Source organism: Hydra vulgaris, chromosome 12 (assembly GCF_038396675.1).
Source record: "Hydra vulgaris chromosome 12, alternate assembly HydraT2T_AEP".
Lineage (NCBI taxonomy): Eukaryota > Metazoa > Cnidaria > Hydrozoa > Anthoathecata > Hydridae > Hydra > Hydra vulgaris.
Window position 1 is genome coordinate 33,845,001 of NC_088931.1, and position 24,334 is coordinate 33,869,334.

General features: G+C 26.6%; 1 protein-coding gene across 1 annotated transcript in view; it reads left to right on the plus strand.

Annotated features, from left to right (window-relative positions):
- Positions 1 to 23,726, plus strand: part of LOC100210227 (ras-related protein Rab-21) — a 28,276-nt gene extending 4,550 nt beyond the window's left edge. Inside the window, exons 2-8 of the mRNA XM_065813009.1 lie at positions 4,744 to 4,803; positions 10,339 to 10,394; positions 14,113 to 14,164; positions 16,727 to 16,790; positions 20,341 to 20,395; positions 22,904 to 22,992; positions 23,184 to 23,726. Of these exons, the coding sequence (XP_065669081.1) occupies positions 4,744 to 4,803; positions 10,339 to 10,394; positions 14,113 to 14,164; positions 16,727 to 16,790; positions 20,341 to 20,395; positions 22,904 to 22,992; positions 23,184 to 23,332 (525 nt within the window). The 3' untranslated portion in view covers positions 23,333 to 23,726. The remainder of the gene's footprint in view (positions 1 to 4,743; positions 4,804 to 10,338; positions 10,395 to 14,112; positions 14,165 to 16,726; positions 16,791 to 20,340; positions 20,396 to 22,903; positions 22,993 to 23,183) is intronic.
- Positions 23,727 to 24,334: the final 608 nt, after the last annotated feature.

Below are 24,334 nucleotides of genomic sequence, written 5' to 3' on the forward strand. Positions count from 1 at the left end.
TTGCTACGTGTGAGAGAAGTTTTAGTAAACTTAAGCTCATAAAACACTATACGAGGTCAACAATTGGCCAAGAACGTTTGTCTAGTTTGGCTATAATTTCAATTAAAAATGAAGTGGCAAACAACATTGATTTTGATGATGTCATTAGTGAATTTGCCTCAAGAAAAGCCAGAAAAGTGGCATTGAACTAAAGTTTGTGCAACCTTAATGACAAATTTTACTTATAACTTGATGTGATAAATTTTGTGATCAATAAATCATTTTTTTCGTTTAATTTTTTTCTTTTTTTTTAAGGAGGGGGAAGGGAGGGGAAGAGGGGGTGCAATTTTCTTTTCTTGCCCGAAGCGCAAAATTGGCTCGGTACGGCCCTATTGACTGGAAAATAAGAATTGACACAATTAAATATACATCGACTGATAAATAGGGATTTGCGTAATTAAATGTATATGGTTAGGGTTTGGGTCAGAATCAATAAGAAGCTAATAGGTTTTGCTTCTAATAGTTTTTCTTTCAAGTGTTAATAAAAACCGAGCTGTTTTTAAATAATTAAGAAAAAGAATCTAATCTTATTTGAGTATGAAGAAAATGGCAATTATTAGCATTTTTAGTAAAAATTTTTAAACTTCAACATCAAATTAGAGTGCTTTCCTCAAATTTTCAGGTCAATGTTTTTATACAATTCTTAATCAGCATGAAATTCTCTATCAAAATCAATTATAAAATGATAGGGTAGGCAACTGAAAAAGTGCCATATGATGTATATATAAATAATATATATAGTATATATAGTATATATATATATATATATATATATATATATATATATATATATATATATATATATATATATATATATATATATATATATATATATATGTATATATATATATATGTATATATATATATGTATATATATAATACATATATATTTAATGTGTGTATATATATATTTAATGTGTGTATATATATATATATATATATATATAATATATATGATATATACAGGCTTGGACAGGAATGGCGTGTGATTGAGCGCTATTGCATATTATGCAAATGATTTTATTTTTCGACAACTTGACCACGATTGTTTAGATGTTTAAAAGATTTTTAAATATTTTAATGATGCGCTGAAAAAAGAAATGCTAGCTAAACTAGGAAAAAAAAATAAAAAATGAAAAAAGAAATTCCTTGCAAAAAAAAAAATATATGCACTAAAATAAAACTCAAAAAACTCAAACTTGAAGCGAAAATTAATTTTTGTTACATTTTTAATTGTGTTTAAAATTAATTATTTAAAAGTTTATCTTTTGAAACGTTTTGTTAAAGTTATACAAAACGCTTTTACAAATTACTTCTTATGATTGTTTAATGAATGAACAAATTTTATTTAAATTACTCAAAAGTATTATATATATATATATTTTTATATTGTGTAAAGATTTATTTTTTCCTAAAAGTTGCAACAACAACAAAAAAGTTGTTTAAAAAAATACTGTAGTCTATTTAAAATAGTACTTTTTAATCATTTTATGCTCTGATTAGTTAGTCAAGTTAAAAAAAAAGTTTTAAAGGGATCCCAAAGTGCCGAGACAAGTTGTGTTTATTTTAAAGAGAATGATAAAAAAAAATGTTTTGGCAGAATTTTTTAAGTAAAGCAAAATAATAAATGCATACCAACAAAAACAAACTTTGTTGTTTTACTTGAAGCTCGCCGTCTCCACAGTAGCAATTCTCTCAGAGTCTTTAAAACATACGCCGCAATCAACAGACTTTATGATTTATTCAAGCACGTTTAATTCCAAAGAGTTTTAGTAAATGATGTCATTGTAGAATTTTTTTTGAATCAATATTATTTGTTATTGTTTTATTTGTTTTTTAAAATAGCGTTTATTATCGATCGTATGACTTTCCTATAAATTTTATAGTGACTTAACATAAGAGTATTTTTTTATAGAGCATGAGAACCAAATAAAATTAAGATTTTTATATTACACTCTTATATAAAATAAATATATAAAAAAAGTTGTTGATCACCTTATTATATATTCTGAATCTTTTTTTCTTTTTATGTAAATAATGGGAACTTTTTTTTAGTTTATCTAAGCCGTTTATTGCTATGACAATAAACGGCTTTGTTCTCCTATCGAAATGGCATTTTAAAAATTTTAAATTTTTTATTAATAAATAATTTTGGTAAATGTCATCATTTATTAAAGATAATAGCCGAATTCTTTAATTTATAGTTAGAAAATATTAAGTATGTCAATTTAGTGGAAATTGATAAATTTTGATGATTTGCATATAAATATTAGGGTAATTTTGTATTTTGCATTTGGATTTTGATAACTAAATGATTAAAATGTCAGCAACTCCATACCAGTTTGAACCACTTAAAAAAAGACAAAAAAACCTGTATGGATAAAAGAAACAAAATAGTTGAAAATTGTATCAGCATTTAAAATTTGAATTTTGATATTGGTAAAACATCAAAGTTAAGCCGTTTAAGTGTTGGCACTGAATAATGGTGTAAATATGGATATTGTAAAACTATACCACTTGAAAAAGAATGTCTTTGTTGCGTTGAAATAAAGGAAATAAATATCGCTGCAGGTATTACAAATTAAGTAACATTCTTTAAAATATAAGCTGATGTGTGCAGTATTAATAATAGTAATAATAACAAACATTAACTTTTTTGTACATAATGGCTATGTAAAGTAAAATTTTTGTTTTTTTTAAAGATCATCAATGCGTTACAGAGCATAAAACTTTTTATTAATTAAAGAAATCAATAATGTTTTATGTCAATTTTAATTCAAGACAGATGGCTATTAAAATTGTTATTGTGTTAAAGCGCGTGTTAAAAAGCATTATATTTAATAATTCCTAATTTATATGTCTTATTTGGCAAGTATTTTACGTTTCTCTTATCAAACAACTAGCAAAATTGACAATGAAAGGTTTTTCGTTAAATGATTCCGATTTCAAAATTGACTTGAAAATACTACACTTTTTTGCAATCTTTAACAGTAATTATTTAACTTTAAAAATAAAATAAAATGAGCAATACATGTTTTATTGAACAAATTTTATTAAATATATCTTGCTTGATTAAATAAGTATTTGGAGAAATTATGTAACTCAATGAAAAGTTTAGCAAATTATGGGGTTGTACATAATGTACGTACGCCTGAATTTCGACCGTTCTTCCCCCCTCCTCCTCCCATTCCACATTTTGCTATAGTTTTTTTGAGTACCCTCTAACTCCCTAAAACTATTTACGCTGTTAACCTACCTACCCAATATTTTATGAAATTTTTTTTACTTTAGTGTCTGTACTTTTATAATTGACCCCCTGCCCTCCATCTTATATACGGTCTTTGCAGACTCCCTCTCCCCCACCCAAGCGTACGTACTTTATGAACAATTCCTAAGTGCTGTTAATTAAATTTTTATAAGGTTAATAAAATACATAATTTTTTTAGCAGAACCTTTTACGGATGATAATAATTTATTAACAATAAATATAACAAAATTAATTTGCAGCAATAAACAAGCGTAAAATGTCTGAAATATTTTATTATTTATATTTCGTAAAAATAACAAAAAAATAATAATTTAAACTAACTAAAAAAATTCTATAGTAATTTATGATTAAAAAAAACTTTTATATAATGATAAGTAACTAAACAAATTCTTTAATAATCTATAATGGAAAAAAAAAAATTATAATTTGCAAACAAAAAAAATTATTAAGATTTCTTATCGAATTTCTACAATTATGTCATTTACTAAAACGCTTGAATAAATTATAAAGTCTGTAGATTGAGGCGTATATATTTTAAAGACTCCAAGAGAATTGCTACTTTGGAGACGGTAAGCTTCGAGTAAAACAACAAAGTTTGTTTTGTTGATATACATTTATTATTTTGTTTTAGTTAAAATAATTTTGCCTAAACATTTTTTTTATCATTCTCTTTAAAATAAACACAACTTGTCTCGCACTTTGGGATCTCTTTAAACAATTTTTTGTAAAAAAAATAAATAATAATAAAGCAATTAAATCATTCTATAGCAACGGAAGATTTAATTCAACTTATTCATAATTTAAAGTAATTTAAAAAATTCTCTTTCAAAAATTTTTTAGAAAAACATGAAAAAGTAGTTTCGAACAAATTATTAAATTTATCATAAAAAAAACATGCCTACATAAAAAAAATTTTAATATAACATTATTTGTAAATTTACACAAAATAACTTCATTTTGAAACAAGCGCTATAATTACTTTTTTATTTTATTTAAAGCCTTTGCGTAAAATAAAAGATCAATCTTTAGAAAAGATCAATGATTTAAAGTTGTTTATAACATAATAATTTTTTAAATAACATTTAAATTGATAAAATGTAAAAACTGCCGTGGTCAAATTGTAAAGAAAAAGTATTATAGGCGTGGTCAGTTACAGCGTGCGATCGCACACCATTCCTGTTCAAGTGTATGTATATATATATATATATATATATATATATATATATATATACACATATATATATATATATATATATATATATATATATATATATATATATATATATATATATATATATATATATATATATATATATATATAAATAAATAAAATAACAAAAAGAAATTATTGAAGTTTAAAAATAGTGTTCAGTTGTACTTATAATTCCTCTATATATCCGATTTGCATTATAATATTTATGCCAAACTAATTTTAGGCTGCATTTTTAAATCGACGTTTAAATATAGATTCTAAAAGAATAAATCTTTCTATTTGGGTAAGTAAACTTAGTTATTTTTTGTTTATGATTGTTGTAAAAGAAGTAAGAGTTTATTTTGTAATGAAAATTTTTTTCATATATTTTCAATTTTTTTTAAGAATTCACTTTAAAATAGTAAAAAAAAGTAGTTCTAAAAATAATATAAAAACATGTTTGCACCACTCAAATGCAAACTGACCCTGACACAAAGTTTTGTTAAATAAACAGTTTTGTAAAGGCTAGGTTAATGCCTACATATAGAATCATCATTATCATCATTTTTTTATGTTTTCAGACTTCAGGCACAGATTTGATATTACTTTTAATATTGTTTCTCCAATGTCAATCTCAAGCATTTTTCCATAACTGACGCTCATTGTCTGCAACATATTCTTTCCAAGTTTTCCTACCTCTACCTTTCCTACCTATACCTATACCTACACTCTTTATGTTCAACATTCCCTAACCACCTAAATCTTCTTTAATGTATCCTATCAGATACACTTACTGTTCCCAATTTCTGTTTAATATCATAACTACTTTTCTTATCTTGTAGAGTTATGCTACACATCTGATCATCTGATCATCATCTTTTCTGTTCTTTCAAGATGCTAAACATCATCAACCTTCACTTTCCATGTTTCACAGCCATATATCATAACATTTTGGATTTGTGTCGTATACAACTTTCTTTTAATCTTTAATAATGTGCTAATGTACCTCTTGCTTTTAGAATCAGAGATAATTCTCTAAACTTGACAATTTACTCTTGCTCTTGATGCCTCTTCTGATCCACTTGCTTATTCAATTGTATCTCGAAGATAACAAAGCTTATCAACAGACTCTGTTTATTTTAATCTCTTTGCTGGCAAAGAGATTAAAATAAATAGATTCACAAGTAATTTTTCTAAACTCAAGATCAAAAATATTAGGAGTACCTTGTATACCACTACATCTCTTGTGAACCTATTGCTTATAAAGTGTTCTACAATAGAGTTTGATCAAATTACTTTTCTACACACATGGATATTTTCAAATATTTTCTACTTGCTAATTCTTTACTATACAATGCATAACATTTGTTTCATTCATGTTTATCCTTAGCCCTTTTTACTTTCACTCCATCTTTCCAACACTAAAATCTTATTATTCTTATGTTGCTGCAGTATAGAATAGCATTCATGGTAAACCAACACTAAACTTTTTAAAGAGAGTTATTATAACAATTATAAAAAACAAAGGACTGAATCTTCTTCAACAGCATTGCTGTTTTTCTTAACTGTTTTATCACAGTTATGAAAAGATTGAGAAGATTGCTAGATTGAGAACATGCTAGATTGAGAAGAAAAAAAATATTATATATTTTTTTTCTTCTCAATCTAGCATTTCAACCATTGCCTTCTGGTCATGAAATTTGGCTTTGCATATTGTTTATTTTGCTTTGCATGAATTAGGGTATCTAGAATATCAATTTTTAAAAAATTAGGTTGTGAGGCTGATCCCATTCTGTAAGCCTATAAGTCTAATAAATAATTATTTTAGGTTTCTGTTAAGATTAGAAGTAATAGATATAAATTTTGACTTTTCAAGTATTTAAAATACAGTTTACACCATTACTTGCATAAACAACTGTAGAACTGGTTTTTTGATCAGGTGATTGACATTTGTTGTGCTAAAACTAACAGCAACACTGGCTGGCAATGGTGCTGCAATCGTTTTTCAGATTTTTCAAAGACACATGTAAAAGGTATGTTTATCACTGCATTGCAGCACTAACAGGCAAGAATGGATTAAGAAGACAGATCTGTTTTAAATTGAAGGAAAAATGGCGTAGTATCAGCTAATAAAGAAAAATAAATATTCAATCTTACTGTAATCTTTCTGCGAGCAAATATTTTAGATTTGAGATTTCACCAATCAAATGACTAAAAAAGCTGAGAAGAAAGCTAGCGCTTTAATTGATATCTAATATTATTTTTAAAGTTTATGTTCTGGACACCTTAATGTACAAACTATACAAACTACCATATACATTACCATAATGTATATGGTAGTTTGTATGTGTGTGGAATGTACATGCAAACTACCTACAAAATAAAAAAGCAAAAAAAAAAATATTCAAACTTTACATTATCAATTTTTGGAAAGTCTTAATTAATCTATAGTATGAGTAGCAGCCTTTTCTCTGATTTTTTAAGATATGCATGATATGTTATTGCATAACTATACTTCTGCTTGACTTTATAAACTTAAGACATAAATTATGCATAATCACATAAATAAAGGAGTCAAAAATCATTTTGGTCAGTTGTGTAATTCTTTTTAAAATACTTTTTTTGTCTATTTTTTTATTTTTGAACCCATTTTTGTATTTTTTTCAAAAGTTATTATCTCAGTAGTTTTCTTTATGAAACATAATCATAGTATCAATTTGTTGTGTTGTTTTTTGAAAAAAACAATTATCATAATATAAGTTTATTATGTTGTTTTTGGAGAAGAAAAAACTTTTTTTTTCATGTTACAGGCCTTGTTAAGAGATTTCGCTGCGTAAGGAAAACGTGTAATGCATTTCAAAGTAACTCAACTCAGCAAATATGTTTTGTATTATTAGAAGTTATATTGCGTCACTAGCGTCTTTTCAAGTACCGCATTGTAATTAAAGTTATTTTATTAACACGTTAAAAATCATAGACAGTTTTTTATTTCTCACTTATAACAAAAGTTACAAATAAATTAAACAAACGTCATTAAAACTTTACGTTATTGAATTGACAATAAACTTAAAATAAAATATCTTATTAATAAAATATTTACATCAAAATAAATCGTGCATTTTTTAAACTATTATGACAAAAAATAATTTATATATTTAAAAGGAATTTATATATTTAATTCCTTAAGATAAAACTCAAAACACTTTATTTTCTTTAACTAATTTTTAACAACAACAAAAAAATTATTAAACAAACTGTTTCTTTAACAAAAAATTTATTAATTTACAATTTCAGTTAAATGCTTTTACTTACAACTTTATTTCTTCTGAATAAATGTCACATAAACGATATCAAAAGATAATTTAAATATTCTAAAAGATAAAAGTTTTTGCGTAACGCAAAACTGCTGAACGCGTAGGCAAATCGCCTTTTCGCAAGCAAAATGCGAGCTGCGTAACGCTTCTTAACAAGCCCTGATGTTACACTCAATTATACCAAATTACTAATGATAAAAAATTGATTATAATTATTTAAATTGATCAATAAATATTTTTTTAAACAAGTTTTAAACAAAATAATAATGTTTACAATCTTGTATAATGATAGTGATAAAAGTTTCTTTTGGTTTAGAATCATGTAATTCTAAAAAAAAAGTTTATAGTCTTCAATTTCTTAAAGGTGTGTGTAAGGGTAGGGGGTAGTCCAGATAGGTCTTTTTAAATACTTTTTCAAAAGAATTGTTAAAACAGAAAAAATGGCAATAGTTAATCAAAATTGGTTCATATTTTCATAGCATATTATAAAATTAACAAACAAAGAGTATGTGTAAGTAAATGTTGTAACATTTACTTGCAAAAATCAAATAAGAACAACTAACATAACTTTATTACAAGTAAAGATAATGCAAGAAAATGTGAACATTACTGTGGACATTAAATTATGCAACACATTATTCAGCCTTGGTAATAAAATTATTAAAAGTTTGCATTATAAGCTGACTCTATGATCAGATAAATCCATCTCTTGATCTTTTGGTCACAAGTACTGTTGCCTCAGTTAAAATTTAAACACGATGTTCAATGACATGCATGTGACATGAAAACCAAGGATAATCAACAATATGGAGTTGAGATAATTGGAACTATTGCAGTTTAGTTCAGGAGCAATTGTCTAATTCTGTTATCATTTAAAATTTTGTGCAGTACTAATTCAAGAACATATTTACACTCATCCTTAATCATTGCATTTTATTTAATAATGAATATATTTAAATTTGTTTTTCAAAACTTGCTGCACCTAAACCAAAGGGCAACTTTTTATTGTTATTTTTAATTTTTTTTTTTTTTTGATTATTTATTTTCCTCCTTTAAGTTTTTTTTTTAAAATGAATTACAGTAATTTGTTAGCATATTGATAATGCTTTACCAATAGCTCCAGAAAATGAACAGGCACTAGTGATCGGATCATCAAAGTATTGGAATGAATTGTGTAGTGGTATTTTGTTGCTATGATATTTACCTTTTGGGTATCTTTTTTTAATATTTATCAAAGTTTTTTCTTTACGATGATAGAAACAGAGGCATTGTACAACATTTAACTTTTTCTTGAGCTTTTTACATGTAAATAAACTTCATTCTCTCATAAAGTGATCTTCTGCTGTTACTAGTTTAAATTCTTCTTAAACTGCTGACACTGCAGTTGATGCTGGCTCATGCCAATTATAGTATTTTTTGTCATAATGCTGGTGGTAAACAGAGGGTTTATGTACAGTTATCTTAGTGCCACATACAAATCAATACTATCACCAATTTCAGAATCTGATTTACTCTCAGCAGTTTACAAATTCACCATCAAATATGCACAGTCTATTACCAGTAATGGATATTTTTAGATATTTTTTAGTGTGCCAATAAACATTAGGAAGAGTGTTTGTTGGTCTACTAGAAATGTGTTATTTATAGTAGGAATCTCATGATCTTTACTGCAGTGGCATTCATCTGATGTGCACTCGCGTGATGTAATGTGAAAGAGTTTTCATTTGCTCCATCACTAAAGTTCTTGATTTCTCTTCATTATGGTAGACCTTAAATTGTTTTTAACCAGCTTTAAATGTTAGTTGTGCTAGCCCTAATTAGTTTCAAAGTTTTAACTTCAATGCAATATCTCTGAAATCAGTGATTTTATTAATGTTTGCAGAAACCTTTTCTGCTATTTCTGATACAGTAGAGTCTTTAGTATGCTTAATTTTTGCACATGCTCAACATGTAAATAGTGTTTTATAATATTTTCATAAGTTCTTAAAACTTAGATAGTGCTTGTAGTGTTCCAAAAACTGAGTGCCTCATTTTTTTTTTTTTTTTGATTTTTAGAAGAAAAAATCAATTTGAATAGACCCATGGTTTTTAGAAGATAAAATCTATTTAAATGATTTTTTGTCTTAAGGTTTTTAGCAGCTCTTCCTATATGAAACTATTAATTCTAAATGTTATTTAGTATAATAAAATGTTATTTTGTTATTATTTATTAAAAAATACAATAAATTGTTATAATTAAGTATATAAAAGAGTTTAAAATTTCATAAAAAGTATAGTTTTTTAGTAACTTTAATTCCTATGAGTTAAAAAAGGAAGAAAAAAATACCACTTTTTATTGCTATTACATATCAAAATTTGATTATTTATTTTCATCTATAATTTCAATGCACCTTATAAAATTTAGTTTGTTTGTTTTTCTTTCTATTTTTGTGATATTAGCTCAATTTTAAAACAGAATCATTTGATATCAGAAACATTTTTATTTCTCTAATACTTCATACCTATGTTTAGTTTTGTTTTCTTAGGATACTGCAGGTCAGGAGCGATTTCATGCACTTGGTCCCATTTATTATAGAGATAGGTAAATTTGGTAATTAAAATATTTACTTTTAATTTGTTAATACAAATTCTGACAAAAAATTAAAAGTCGATTTTAATTTTAATAGTAATAGTAATACTGCTTAGTAGTTACTAAGTAGTAACTATAACTTAGTGGTAACTACTAATATTAATAATAATAGTAATAATGATACTACTACTAATAATAATATTATTAATATTAGTAATGACAATGGTAATAATAGTAATGATGATAATAATAATAAAGTAATAAAACATTTATGTCAGCTACTAAAAAAATGTCAGGGTTCTTTCAATTTTTTTTTTATTTTGGCCTGTTTTTCAGTTTTTTAGCCAGTTTTTAAGCCAATAGCCTGTTTTGAAGTCTGGCCATGTTTATTTATGAAAGTGTATGTTTTATGTATTTAGGAGGCAATCTAAATTAAAAAGTTTAAAATAAATATGTAAAGTTATAAGTTTTTAATTAAAGTTTACAAATTTTATTGTAGATTGTTAAAAGATGTAAGTTTTATAAATTTCTGGTGTTTTTTTATTTTATTTTGTGTGTTATGTTAAACATAAATATTCATATTATAGTTGTAAGTATGATTTATAAAAGAATTATAAAAGAAGAATTTTTTTTTTTTAAAGTTTAACATCTATGTTTCCACTTGTGTGGATTCAATGGGTTTTGATATAGCAGTGATCCTAATTAAAGTAAATTATTCAAAAGAGTCAAAACAATTTTTGATAAATGTCCTTTCTGGCATAACCTGTTTTTGAAATTCAGGACTTGCTATTTTTATGTGATAATACAACTTGCAAAATTACCATCCAGGATATACAAGCTCCTCTTTCCCTTGCTGTAATTTTATTGGGGAAGGGATTATATCAGAGTTTTGCCAGCTTCACCACACCTAAAGAGCCTGTTCTGCCCCATATTAAACGGGTTCTACACAGTCATCTTGGGAAAATCCATATATTCTATAATCTTAATTCTATATAAAAGTTTTAAATATGATGATTAGATTTTCTAGACTCTGCTATACTAATATAAACATTTTAGGCAGGCAGGAGTACAAGTTATTATTTTTATTTTTTTTAGTTGTATTTACTTAAATTTACTTTAAGTAAATAAATCAGTATGGAAAAGACCAAGTATCAATAATCCTGAAAAAGAGTCATCCATGGAAAAAAGCTTCAAATAAATCTAGTAACCATGGCTTCTCTAGTAACAATGGCTTCTCTAGTAACCATGGCTTCTCTAGAATTTGAGATTATTTTCTTCATTTGATGTCAAAGAAACACAAAGAAAATACTAAATCAACTCTGGATTCTAAACTGCAGAAGTACCAAATGAACCTCCATGATCATTTTAAAAAGTTGTTAAGGAAATTCAGCTGCAACAAGAGTCAATTCTCTCCATTAGTATGAATGGTCCCAATGTCAAATAATTGTTTTTAAAAAAGTTGGAAAATAATTAAAAAAAAAAAATTATTATTTATGTTGGGTCATGTCCATTCTATACAATTTCCAATGCTTTTTCAGAAGGTTTGAAAAAAAAAAAATTGATTTTTGAGGACATTGATTTGGACCAATTAGCATTTGATTCGCACAATTTTTTGAATTTTCTGCAAAAAGAATTAAAGAGTATTTTGTTGTCGAATCACTGAGCTACAAGGATGTTGAGACATGTCTCTACTTGTTGGATAAGCAAGACATTAGTGAGAGTAATAGAGTTTGACAACTTGCTAGAATACTTTTTAAAAGTTAGATCAAATCAAAATGAATTCAATGATAAAGCAGATATTGCAACAACTAAAGGTACATTTGTATAAAAAAAACACTAACACAATGACAAAATGTTGCTACTGCATACTCTGTCATTTTTATTGCATATGATTTTAAAGTCTTGTTTGCACTAGAAGCAGAACAACCAATGACTACTGTTTTGTTCTTCTTCTAAAGAGTTTGCTCTCAAAGTTTGTTATTGATGATATTATTTTGCAACCATCCAAACAATTAAAGCCTATATCAAATTTGAAAACCCTTGACATAAATGGTGCAGAGATTCTAAAGGTAATGTGCATTTCAGAAATGCAGATTCAGAAAAGAGGATTTTCTATCAACAAAAGATTTCTCAATGTAATTTTACAAAAATTCATTGTTTTGTCTTTGGCAAAGTGCAATTATAAAAAATTAAAGCTCGAAAATGTTGAGAAATCCTTAAAACACTTAAAAATCCAAATAGATTCTGCAGAAAAACTTATAGAAGAGGGAAACAAATTATTAAAAATTTGTGTGACAAAAATATCAAGGGTTATATTTGATGATGTCCAATGAAAAGTAAAATTAGGACAGAAAATTTAAAGAAAACTAAGTGCAGAGTTAGATATAAAAATAGGAAAGAAAAGAAAGAAAGAGTTAAAATAATGAAAGAATGTTTAATATTAAAAAAGTTTAATAACAATGCGATCATGTTATATATTTAATTACTTATTTGTTTACATGATGTTTACAGTATTCTTCTAAGTGTTTTTTTCAATATATATGGTATATATTTTTTATTGTTTATAAAACAATTTTATGTGTTCATTTTTATTTAGAAATATATTTTTTAAATGTTGTCATAAAATAGCCTGTTTTTCCAAAATAATCCAACATAGTCCTGTTTTTTATTGAAAACTTCCTATTTTTTTACCAATTCCCCTTTAGGAACCCTGACATAAAATATATATATATATATATATATATATATATATATATATATATATATATATATATATATATATATATATATATATATATATGTATATGTATATGTATAATATATAAAAAAATTTGATACAAAGGGGTTACCATAAAACATAGAAACAAAGTCGGCAATTTTTTACCGACTTCAAACACTTTTAGTTCGGCAGTTAGGTTGGCATTGCTAAATGCCGACCCTAATTCTGAGGGTTGTATGTGTGTGTATATATATATATATATATATATATATATATATATATATATATATATATATATATATATATATATATATATATATATATATATATACACATATATGTATATACATATATACATTAGGGTGTCCCAAAAAACAACATTTTTGAAAAATATATGCAGGGATGCCCTTAATGTGTTCTATCTAATACAAAAACACTAGAAAATGCATTTTTTATGTATTTTTATGACAATTTCGATAAATAAGTTAAAATTTTCCCAAATTAAATATTGTTTTTGAAATTTTTATATAATTTTGCTTCATTTGAGTACCAGGTTGACATACTTTTAAAAATCTAGTGTTTTTGTATTAGATAGAACACATTAAGGGGGTCTCTGCATAAATTTTTCAAAAATGTTGTTTTTTGGGACACCCTAATATACATATACATACATACATACATACATACATACATACATACATACATACATACATACATACATACATACATACATACATACATACATACATACATACAGACATACACACATACATACATTTATTTTATTAAATCTTTTTTTACTATTGTTATATTTAGTGTCTTAACAAAACAACAGAAAGATTGAACTTTAATTTAAACTTTATGTGAAAAATAAATTGAATGTTAATCTTAATAAAATAATTTAAGTTTAAATATTTTTTATATAGTTAAATATATTTAGTTTATATTTATGTTATGTTGAAACTTAGATAAGTAAAATAAAAAAAAGTGTAAACTATATCTTTGATTTAGTCAAGGGGCGATCTTAGTTTATGACATTACAGATGAGGACTCTTTTCAAAAGGTACATAATTAAAATTATATATCATTTTTCATTTATTTTCTTAAAGATTTCATGTTTGTATAGTGTAAGAAAAATCAGCTTTATATAATTAGTATAAATTGATAACTATAAATAAAATAAGTTTTGTCAGAAGGACCAAATGTTGATGGAAATTTAAAAAAATATTAAATGTATGCTTACTTTCAATAATCAAATGTTAATGGATTCACAACAAAACAGAAAAGTCTTATTACTGAACACATTAAAAAATATTATGAATAACTTAACAACCCAAAAGCAATATGGTTTAAAATCTAAAAGATAAACAATAACTTTATATAGTGAATGCCACAACAGTTTATTCTTAGTATTATAAATTGCCTAATACTTTTTATTGTATTGTTTATTGTATTTATTATTCATTGTATCTATTTTTTTTTTTTTTTTTTCTTTTAACACCTTCAGTTCCAACAAAACTGCAAGCAACCACTATAAGATTTGAAAGTTACTGTAAGAAAAAAGATGAAGTTTATAGAGCAAGATAACAATTAATAAACGACTTAAAATATTGCAAATTATATGAAGTAGGGAAACAAGATGAAGGAAGCAAGTTCCAAAGATCCGATGTCTGAGCAAAAAAACTAGGCAAATAAGAATTTTAAGAGCACTTTGGAACAGTCACAGTAAAAGGATGAGACTTAATAGAATGACAAGTAGTACGAAAATCAATTTCAGTAGATGGCACAAGAGACACTAGCTCTTTAGAGCAGTGCCAATTATAGTATTTATAGAAAAGAAAAAAATAAGCAACATTACAATGGTATGATAATGGTTGGAGGTTGGCTGCAAGAGCAGGTCCAACTATGCTTATAATGTGTTTTGCACCTTGTCTAAGAGAGAAAGGGCATCATTGGAAGATCCGCCCCAGATATGGCAACAGTATTCCAACAAGGATGGATTTGAGATTTATAGAGATAGAGAATAGAATCTGGAGTAAAAAAGTTGTGAGCACGATAAAGAGATGCAACCTTAGCAGATATTTTTTCAATGGATTTGGTATATAGTCTCTAAGAAAGATCGAAAGTAAGAGTTAATCCTAGAAGATGAAGGGTAGATGACTCATCAAGTACATTATCGTTCGTAAATATAAAAAGATCTAGATTATTGTGATAACAGTTAGCTGAAAAAATATGAGTTATCTCTGAGTTAAAGTTCACCAGCAACTGTGAGCCCCATGCTGTAGCAGAAGTGAGATCCTTTTCAAGCTCAAATACCCCCTCCAAGCAATCATGAAGAGTTCACTTTTTATCAAGACCAGAATAAATGGTAGTATCATCAGCGAACAATGCCACCTTAGATGTGAGAATATCTGGAAGATCAATAATGTAAATTAAAAAAGTGAACATGATATGAAGAAGAGTGCTGTCCATCGAAGACAACTTTAATACTATGATTGGTAAGGAAGGATTCAATAATTTTAAAGATGGTATTTGATACACCGAAAGAAAAAATCTTATGGAAAAGACAAGCATGTCAAACTTAATCAAAAGCTTAATAGGGATAACAGATGCTGCTCTCCAGCAGGCTGGAAAACAAGACTCTGATAAGCACTTGTTAAATAGTTTTGAAAGTATAGACAACAGCTCCGGAGAACATTTCTGCAAGACTATAACAGTTATGTTGTCCGGACCACAATCTGTAGAAGAATATAAGCTGGAAATCACTTTAGATACAGAAGCTGGAGTGATACGAAAGTCAGGCAATGGATTAACCTGTTTGTTGGCTACATCAGGTAGAACATGACTAGAGGAATTAAGAGGTGATATTGATGAAAAGTTCTTAGCAAACAGCTTCTTCAGTTCTTCAGCTTTGTTTTTAGGTGAGGTGACAAAATCTGAACCATGCAAGAGAGGTGAAACAACAGATTTGCCTTTATTATAGATACTGGTAAAGGTTCTCCAGAAGTCATGAGAGCCTAATTTATATTATTCATTGTGTTCATTTTACTGTTAAAAATGTTCTAAAAATTTTTCAATAAAGAATAATGCGCAAAAACATGGTCATAGAAATGTTGAAAAAAGTTTAATAGAATGAAAAATTAGTTCTTAAAGATTTCAATAAGTTTTAAACTTATAAATTGCAATAAATACATTATTTTGCATGGTTTGAAAAAAATAATGTTGAAAATGACTTGGTGACAAAATTTACAATTCTTTATCATTCACAAGTAAGAATGATAAAGAATTATCTTAACTTATAATAACTTAATAAATAATCTTGACAATCAACTAAACTAAAAAAATATGTGATCATAAAAGTACTATAAATTGTCAGAAACAATTTGCAACAAATTATAATTTTTTTATTTTATTAAATGTCTACATTTATTAAAACCTGAACATGTGAACCTGTGAAAAACCTTTGAAATCTTTATAGAAATGAAAAAATCAATGTTATTAAAATTTTTTACTTTAAAACAGTGTAAAGTATTTAATACAAATAATTATATATTATGATAATCAAATGAAGCTGTTTTTCTTTTCTTTTTTAAAAAACAAATAAAAATTAGGAGTTTTTTATCAGGTGAAGAATTGGGTCAAAGAATTACGTAAAATGTTAGGCGAAGAAATTTGCTTGTGTATAGCAGGTAAATGATATATTTATCAGTAGTTTTATTTTTGCTATCAGCTGGATGCTTATTACCAGTAGTAAGTTTTTTATCAGTGAATTTATAAACATTCCTAGTGGGCACAAGACGTGTTTTAATGTTTCTAAAAAACAAATTAAAACATTTTCAAATGTTTTTTAGACATCCAAACACATCTTGTGCCACTTGGGTTAATATAGTTTTTAACCAATTGTATTTTTGCAGTGATATGTTTTTTACCAATGATATATTCATTATCAGTAAATTTTACAGTTAATTAGTGATGTACTAATTAAAAAGGCTGATTGTGGCTAAAATAGGTAATAGGGTTTAATGTATGTATATAAAGGTAATATATTACTTTGGTTAATGTTTAAGGTTTAATGTATGTATATAAAGTTAATATATTAGTATTAGGTATGCTATAATTTGCATATGTAAGTTGTGCCTATGCACCAGTAGTGGTTTTGCTTATTTGCCAATTTCAATTCATCAGCTAATGTCATTTTTTCCTTTCTTTTTTTTTTTGTTAATCACCTCCTCAATGCCGAGAAGGCCACTACTTTAATTTCCAGAGTTTTATTTTGGAATTCATTCTCATTACCAAAATTACCATTAATATAAAAAACTTTACCAGTAATTTTGGTAATTTATAACAAATAATTTCAGTATTGTTTTTGATATCTTAACTAAAAACTTAAATCCATCACAAAAATCCTAATTTTCAGGAAAATATCAAAAGTGCATTTCCTCAAAACATAAATGCTTTCAATAAAAAATATTGTTTGAGAAATTTCTAACAAAAATGTGGTTAAAATTTCCATTAAAATTTTTGGTAATATTTCAAAGAAGATAAAAAATGCACTTGATTTAGCCTCTAATAAGTTGACTAAGAAGTTGACCTCTAATAAGTTGACTTCACCAAAAGTTGAGGATATAAACATAAAAGTTATGTTTAGTGCATGCAATACAGCTTGCTTTTATTAAAGTATTATATAAATAGAACTAGTTTCAGTATCTGGTGGACTGATTAAAGAAGAAGATGAAAAAGAAAATGAAGAAGACAATTTGACTGAAAAGTTATGCTTAGAGTACAACTTGTTGTATTGTTGGGTGTTGAAAATATGTTGATAATTTTATTAGCTTGGTAACATTAATGTTGAAAACCCCTAGTTGCAGAAGTTTTATGTGCAATTAGTTAAATTTTTTTTTTTTTTTGAAGCTAATTTCCTTCCAACAAGGATGCAAGCAACCACTAAGTTGGGAGTTAACAGAAAACAAAGAAGTCAAAAAGCAATAAAGAGATTGATAGAAGGCTTTTAAAACTGTAAATTTATGTATCAGAAATAAAACTTTTTTGAGCATATAGAAAAAATAACAATAAAAGATGAATGAATGTAAGCTGAATAACAAGTATGGTGAGATTGAATGACAAGTATGGTGAGATTGAATGACAAGTACGGTGAGATTGAGTTTTGATTTGTGGAACAAGTGATGATAGCTTGCTTGAGAAGCAACCATGATAGTATTAGTAAAAAAGTGAAATAGATGCAATCTTACAGTGATTGAAATAAATTTAAACAATAGTTTACTGGTAAACAATAACTACTTATTTAAAAACTATATATTAAAAAGTATTTACCAATAAAACCAAAGACATTTTTTTTTTAAATTTATTTATTCCTCCAAAGCCAAGAGGGCCCCTACAATTGAGGCTTTTTTTTGTAGTTACAATCTTCTCTCAACTCTTTAATTCCAAGACCCAAACCAATCAAGTTGAGTGCGGTACTACCAGGGATGTGGTGGGGATCAAACTTCTCACTTATGAAATGAGTGCTCTACCACTACACCACTACCACAGTTATTTTACAAGCCCTATTTTTATCAAATAGTTCAAGGAATATAGATTATTAGATATTAATATATTAGATAAGTATTACCATGGTCCGTAATGCAATTGAAGTTAAAGAAAGCTTTATATGGAAATAGGTAATTAAAAATTAGTGTGTGATTGATAATGACAGTGAATGTCAAAAAAAGATTGATAAAACACTGAATTAAACACTTATATACTGAGTCTCAGTTTATAAATAGTTATTTATGTTACCTCGTCAAAAGAAGGAAACCTTCTTTCTAAAGATGCCACAAGTCTCCTCACCAGTAAAATTTCAGAGCCTCTATTTGAAACCTTGCAATTTCTGGTGTAATCCATGCAGAGCTGAATTTTTCATAGATAATGTTGGGTAACTTTCACCACACAATTCTCTGCTAGCCTGTTCAAAAGGAGTTAAAATCTTTACATAACCCTTAGCGAGTTTCCATTCATTTGTAGTGAGATTCTCTACCTTACTAGTTAATGTGATTTCGGCTGATAAGGGCGCTTTCTCTTCCATAAGGAGTTGAATCATGTAATAGTTGGAATTCCAACACGTTGATACACTCATTATGAGCCCACACTTATCTCTTTTTAATTGTCTTTGTTGTGCATACAGCAATTGAGATGGATGAATACTGTGATGGTAGTGCGAGACGATTTTTTTATATTTCGCTAGCATACTAATTATGTCTTCAATTTTGGATACTGCATCATTAATTGATATGAGCAAAGCAAGGTAAGTCTATAAAGTTTTGGTACATGTTCATGGCTGCTCTCATATTACTACCATTGTCTCGAAGAACATATATTGGTACTGCTCTTGGTAGTGACCAATCTTCAATTGATTTCTCAAGAGATTCTAATATTGCTTCACCCGTATGTGACACAGCCATAAACGGTTTATTCTCTAGTGTATATGATCGCATTTAAAAATTAGCAGTTAAATATATCAAACAAAATGATATATAGGAATCAAGTACACGAGAAGACCATATGTCTGTGGAAAAGCAATAGGATGGCATGCCAACAAACTCAGTAGTAATGCGATCAATCATTTCTCATTTCAAATTTTTATACATAGTTGGCACAATACTGCGAGAAAAAGTGGTCCTGCTCGGAATATGATACTGAGGAATATGAACTAATTTCATAAGTGCTTGAAAATCTTGTCCTTCTACAAAATCATACGGCAAATAATTGGAACCCAACATGCTCCCAATAACTCATGTTATTTCTTTAGCTTTTTCATGATCAGACCTCCATGCTGTTTTCTTAGCCCAAGGATCTGTGACACTAACTGACATTTTTCCAGCTTTATTTTCTTCTTTTTTCATTTTTTTTGTTTTTTATGCCTTTTTATCACACTCTGCTGATTCCTTCTTATGATAACTTCTCAGGTGAGTAAATAAGCAACTTTTTAAATATCCAACTTTAGGTTCGAAATTCGAATTATATTCGGTTAAATAAACACATTCGATTCAAGTTATTAAATAAACTTCGATTATTAAATAAAATTTTTGATTATTAAATAAAGTTCGATTATTAAATAAACTCAAACTCGGAAATTCAAGTTTTGCACACCTCCGCTGCTAACGTTTCCACTTCAGTGTCTGCATATTCACTTTACCTCTTTTTTTATCTGGATATTTACTTTACGTCTTTAATGATATTTAGGGAATAAAATTGATATGGATAAAGAAAGACATGTGCTGGTTTCAGAAGCAGAAGAGTGAGTTTTTCATTTTTATCTCTTTAATTTTTTTTAAATATTAGCAAAAGTAATATCAATATCTATTCAAGACACAGATGACATGTCCTCTAAAAACTTATTGAGTGTGAGAGAAATAAATTAGAAGATTATGTTATCTAGAAAAAAAAGTAAAAATAATTTAAGTTTCTTTTTTTTTATTTTATTACAGTTTTTACTTTTAAATTGGTACAGCGTGGTTTTTTTAGAAATAGTACATTTAAAAATTTGTATATAATTTTTCACTGAAAACTTTACTTTGAATTATTTTATTAACAGGTAATACATAAGTCTTTGCAGACATTTTTTATGTCTATATCTTGAAGTAATTGCAACTAATACTGAATTTTTTTTATTTTTTTTTTTAGATTTTATTTCTTACATAAAATAATATTTAAAAAATTTAACATTTCACAAAGTACAGTAAGTCAATATTAAAAAAATGGAATTCAGCAGAAAAAAAGTAAAAGCACCGTTAGAGGAGAAAAACAGCACGAAAATTTATCAGAGCCTCAAGAAAGTTAGCAACAAAATCTTTTGTTGGAAAAACAATAATTATTGATGATAAAATTTATTTTACCTCAAGCAACAGTGAAATAGCAGGTAATGATGGTTATTATATCAATTATAAAAGTTCAGCTCATGAAGATATTAAATACAAAAGAAAATTGAAATATGAACCAAAGGTATTAGACTGGATAACAATTTCCAAAGATGGTATCTCAGAACCATTTATAGAAGAAAGCTAATAACGTCAAATTTTTTCCTAAGGATGATAATCCTTTAAATGTTCCTCAAGCCTGTCCTTTGGGGAGGATGGTCTGTAAAAACAAAGCATCAATGGATCAGAGTCTCTTTAAAAAAAATTTTTTAAGAGAGTTTGATTTAAATGAGTCACAAAGTCATATGGAGAAGGTAAAATATAAATTTCGTAAAATAGCCAACCATGGCCCTAATAGCATTATATAATAAATATTTTTAATTTACGATAAAGTTTATTTTAATTTAGTAATTAATATTTACTATAATAAATCTAGTAAAGTAGCTTAAATTTAAAGTTTTGCAAAGACTTATGAATCACTCGTTAGGCTCATTTAATACTTATGTAAATTTTTATTTTTGGTAAAGTTAAATTAGTATTAACTAAAATATATATTGGTAAGACTACTTACTAAACCTTTAAGGAATTCAAGTGTTTATGTATATATCATACTTGTCATCTCTTTATTTATGTAGTTTTTTTTTATATATATATATATATATTTATATATACATAAACTTTCAGTAAATATTGACAAAACTAACTGGACTCTATTTCACCCACTTTCCGAAAAAAAAAATTCATTAAATTCACTCCCAACAAGGCTGAAAAAATCACTAATTAAGTTATCAAAATGTAAAAAAAATAAAATGCAAAAAAGATAGTTAAAGAGCAAGAAAGCTCTTGATTTTTCCAAGTCTTCTGTCAGACTTAAAATAAAAAATAAGAGTAAGAAAATGAAGTGAGCATGAAAGGCAACCTTAGCAGATATTAACTTAGCAATCGATTGTAAATATAGTTTCTATGAGAGGTAATTAATGAAGGATAGTCCTAGAAGATGTAAAATAGAGAACTTGAGTATTGCCACTATTGAAAATATTGCTAAAAAAGGGTTTCTAGGTTTGCTCCAATCAAACTGGTTCAAGTCGTTGTAATCAATCTTGAATTTTATGGTTTTCCAGCTTTTCTGGAACATTTCGAAAAATGAAAATGTCAAGATTTTTTAATGAAATTTAAAATCTGACTGAATTTTGGTAGTAATTAAGTATTTTTTTCACTGAAAAAAAAATTAATTAAAATTAATTAATTAAACCAAATTTTGAGCTTTGTTTCGCATAAAATTAGTTTTAAATAATGGTATAGGAATCAGCCGCCGAAATTTAGTTCTAATTGAAAATTATCGATAAAATCCAAGTTGTGCAAGCGTAGCAAAATAATTTTTATAACCTATGAGTTATGATTTTAATATGAATTGGCATAATTAATAACTTCAATATAATTTGTTGCTGATATGTTTAATCTACTGATATGTTTATCTAACTCATGTTTATGTTCATGTAGCTGATATTTTTATCAAACTTATGTGTATATATTTTTCTAACTGGTATGTTTATGTGGGCTTTATCGAAAATTCTAATTCAACGTGCTGGGCTTGATCGTAGCTTTTACCAAATTGGCTTGAATAATATTTTAACACAACCTATTGGGTTTGATCAAAGTACAAATAGATATTGTAATTGCAATTTTATTTAGTGAAATAATATACTAAGATACAAATAAATGAGTAACATTTGTGTTTCAAGTTTTATTTTATTTTAGAATAAGAAATAATAATGAACTGAGGGATGAAAATAATCATTTCACGTTCGCCATGTTTAATAACTTAAAAAAGTGATTTTTTACTAAATTCAAGGTGAGATTTCAAAAAAAAAAAAATTTTATTGTAAAAGGTATGCGAAATCTGTTGGTGCCAAGCATTATCATACTTCAGCAAAACTGAATCGCGGAATCGAAGAAATGTTTCTTGATCTAACGAAAAGTATGTTTATGTTGATATTTATTTTTCGTTTAGCTATTGCTGCATTTATATTAAATAAAATAATCTTATACTTTCAAATCATTATATTGATTTTTGTTTCTACTTTATATAAAATGGGAAATATTTGTGTAAATTATTTTGTGCTTAGTTTATTAAAAGATTTTATTTTTAAACTCGGTTTTGATTTTCAGGTATGGTTGAGAAGCAAACTCTCGAGGAGGCTGAAATTGAATCTAATCCGAACTCTGCTAAAGCCAAAGAGCTATCTCTTCGTAAAAAAAACGTTGTAATAATTGAGGAAGAGCCTCAAAAAAAATCGGGATGTTGCTCATCGAAGTGAAAAACTATTATGTCGCTTAGATAAATGAAATTTTACTTAATGGTCAAAAAGCTAATCGACTAATTCAAATGCACTCGAAAACTAATTAGTGAAAAGCGGGATTACTCTTGAAGTTGTGTTTAGTTTTATGTTAAATGTAGTCTTTGTAGCTGCATTAAAACAATTTAAAACGCGAATCCGAAAACCGACCCAAACTCTCTTTTTTCTTAAGGTCACACCAGTGTTATTCTTTTCCTTTTTTCGTTGCTTTGAATTTATTGAAATTTTTGCAAAATTGTTAAAAAAGCTCTTAAATGTCTGTTAAAAATTTTTTGTTATTGTTTTTGTTAATTTTTTAAAATAAATTCTGTAAATTAATTTTAACACTAATGAAAATATCATAATTGAATTTGTACATTAAAAGCATTTATCTAACAGTATTACTCCCATCAGCAAAACATAAACATCAATGCTGAAGTATTGAGCAGAAATTTTATTTAAATATAGGAATCGGTTTTACGATGCTATAACCAATAAAATGATTCAAAATGATCTGATGCATTATTCTATTGTTGTTGTTGTAGTTTTGTTGTAATTATTCTTTGGAATTCACATTATAATAATACAATAATGGAATTCAGATTATTGTATTATTATAAATTCAATACAAAAATAAGTTCTTATATAAGAAATAAGAAATGTGTGGCACATTTAAAAAGTGGTTTGTTGAAAAGCTTATAGTGGCTTCTCATTTGTATACAGTAACCTAGCTATCTGTTGTGTCTTCTCGGCTACTACAGGCTAGTTATGTAACTGGAGAGGTAAATGTTATTGTATTAACATCAGATCCGCCTTTTTTGTTTTTCAATGAATTACCGCGATGCTTTTTTTTTTTTATGCCATATAAATTTATTCAAGTCGTAAAACATAATATAAATATAAATAGCAGGGGTAAAAAGAAGTCATAAGTTGTCTTATCACCAAGCCCCTAAGTCTATACCGTAAATATAACATAACCAAAAT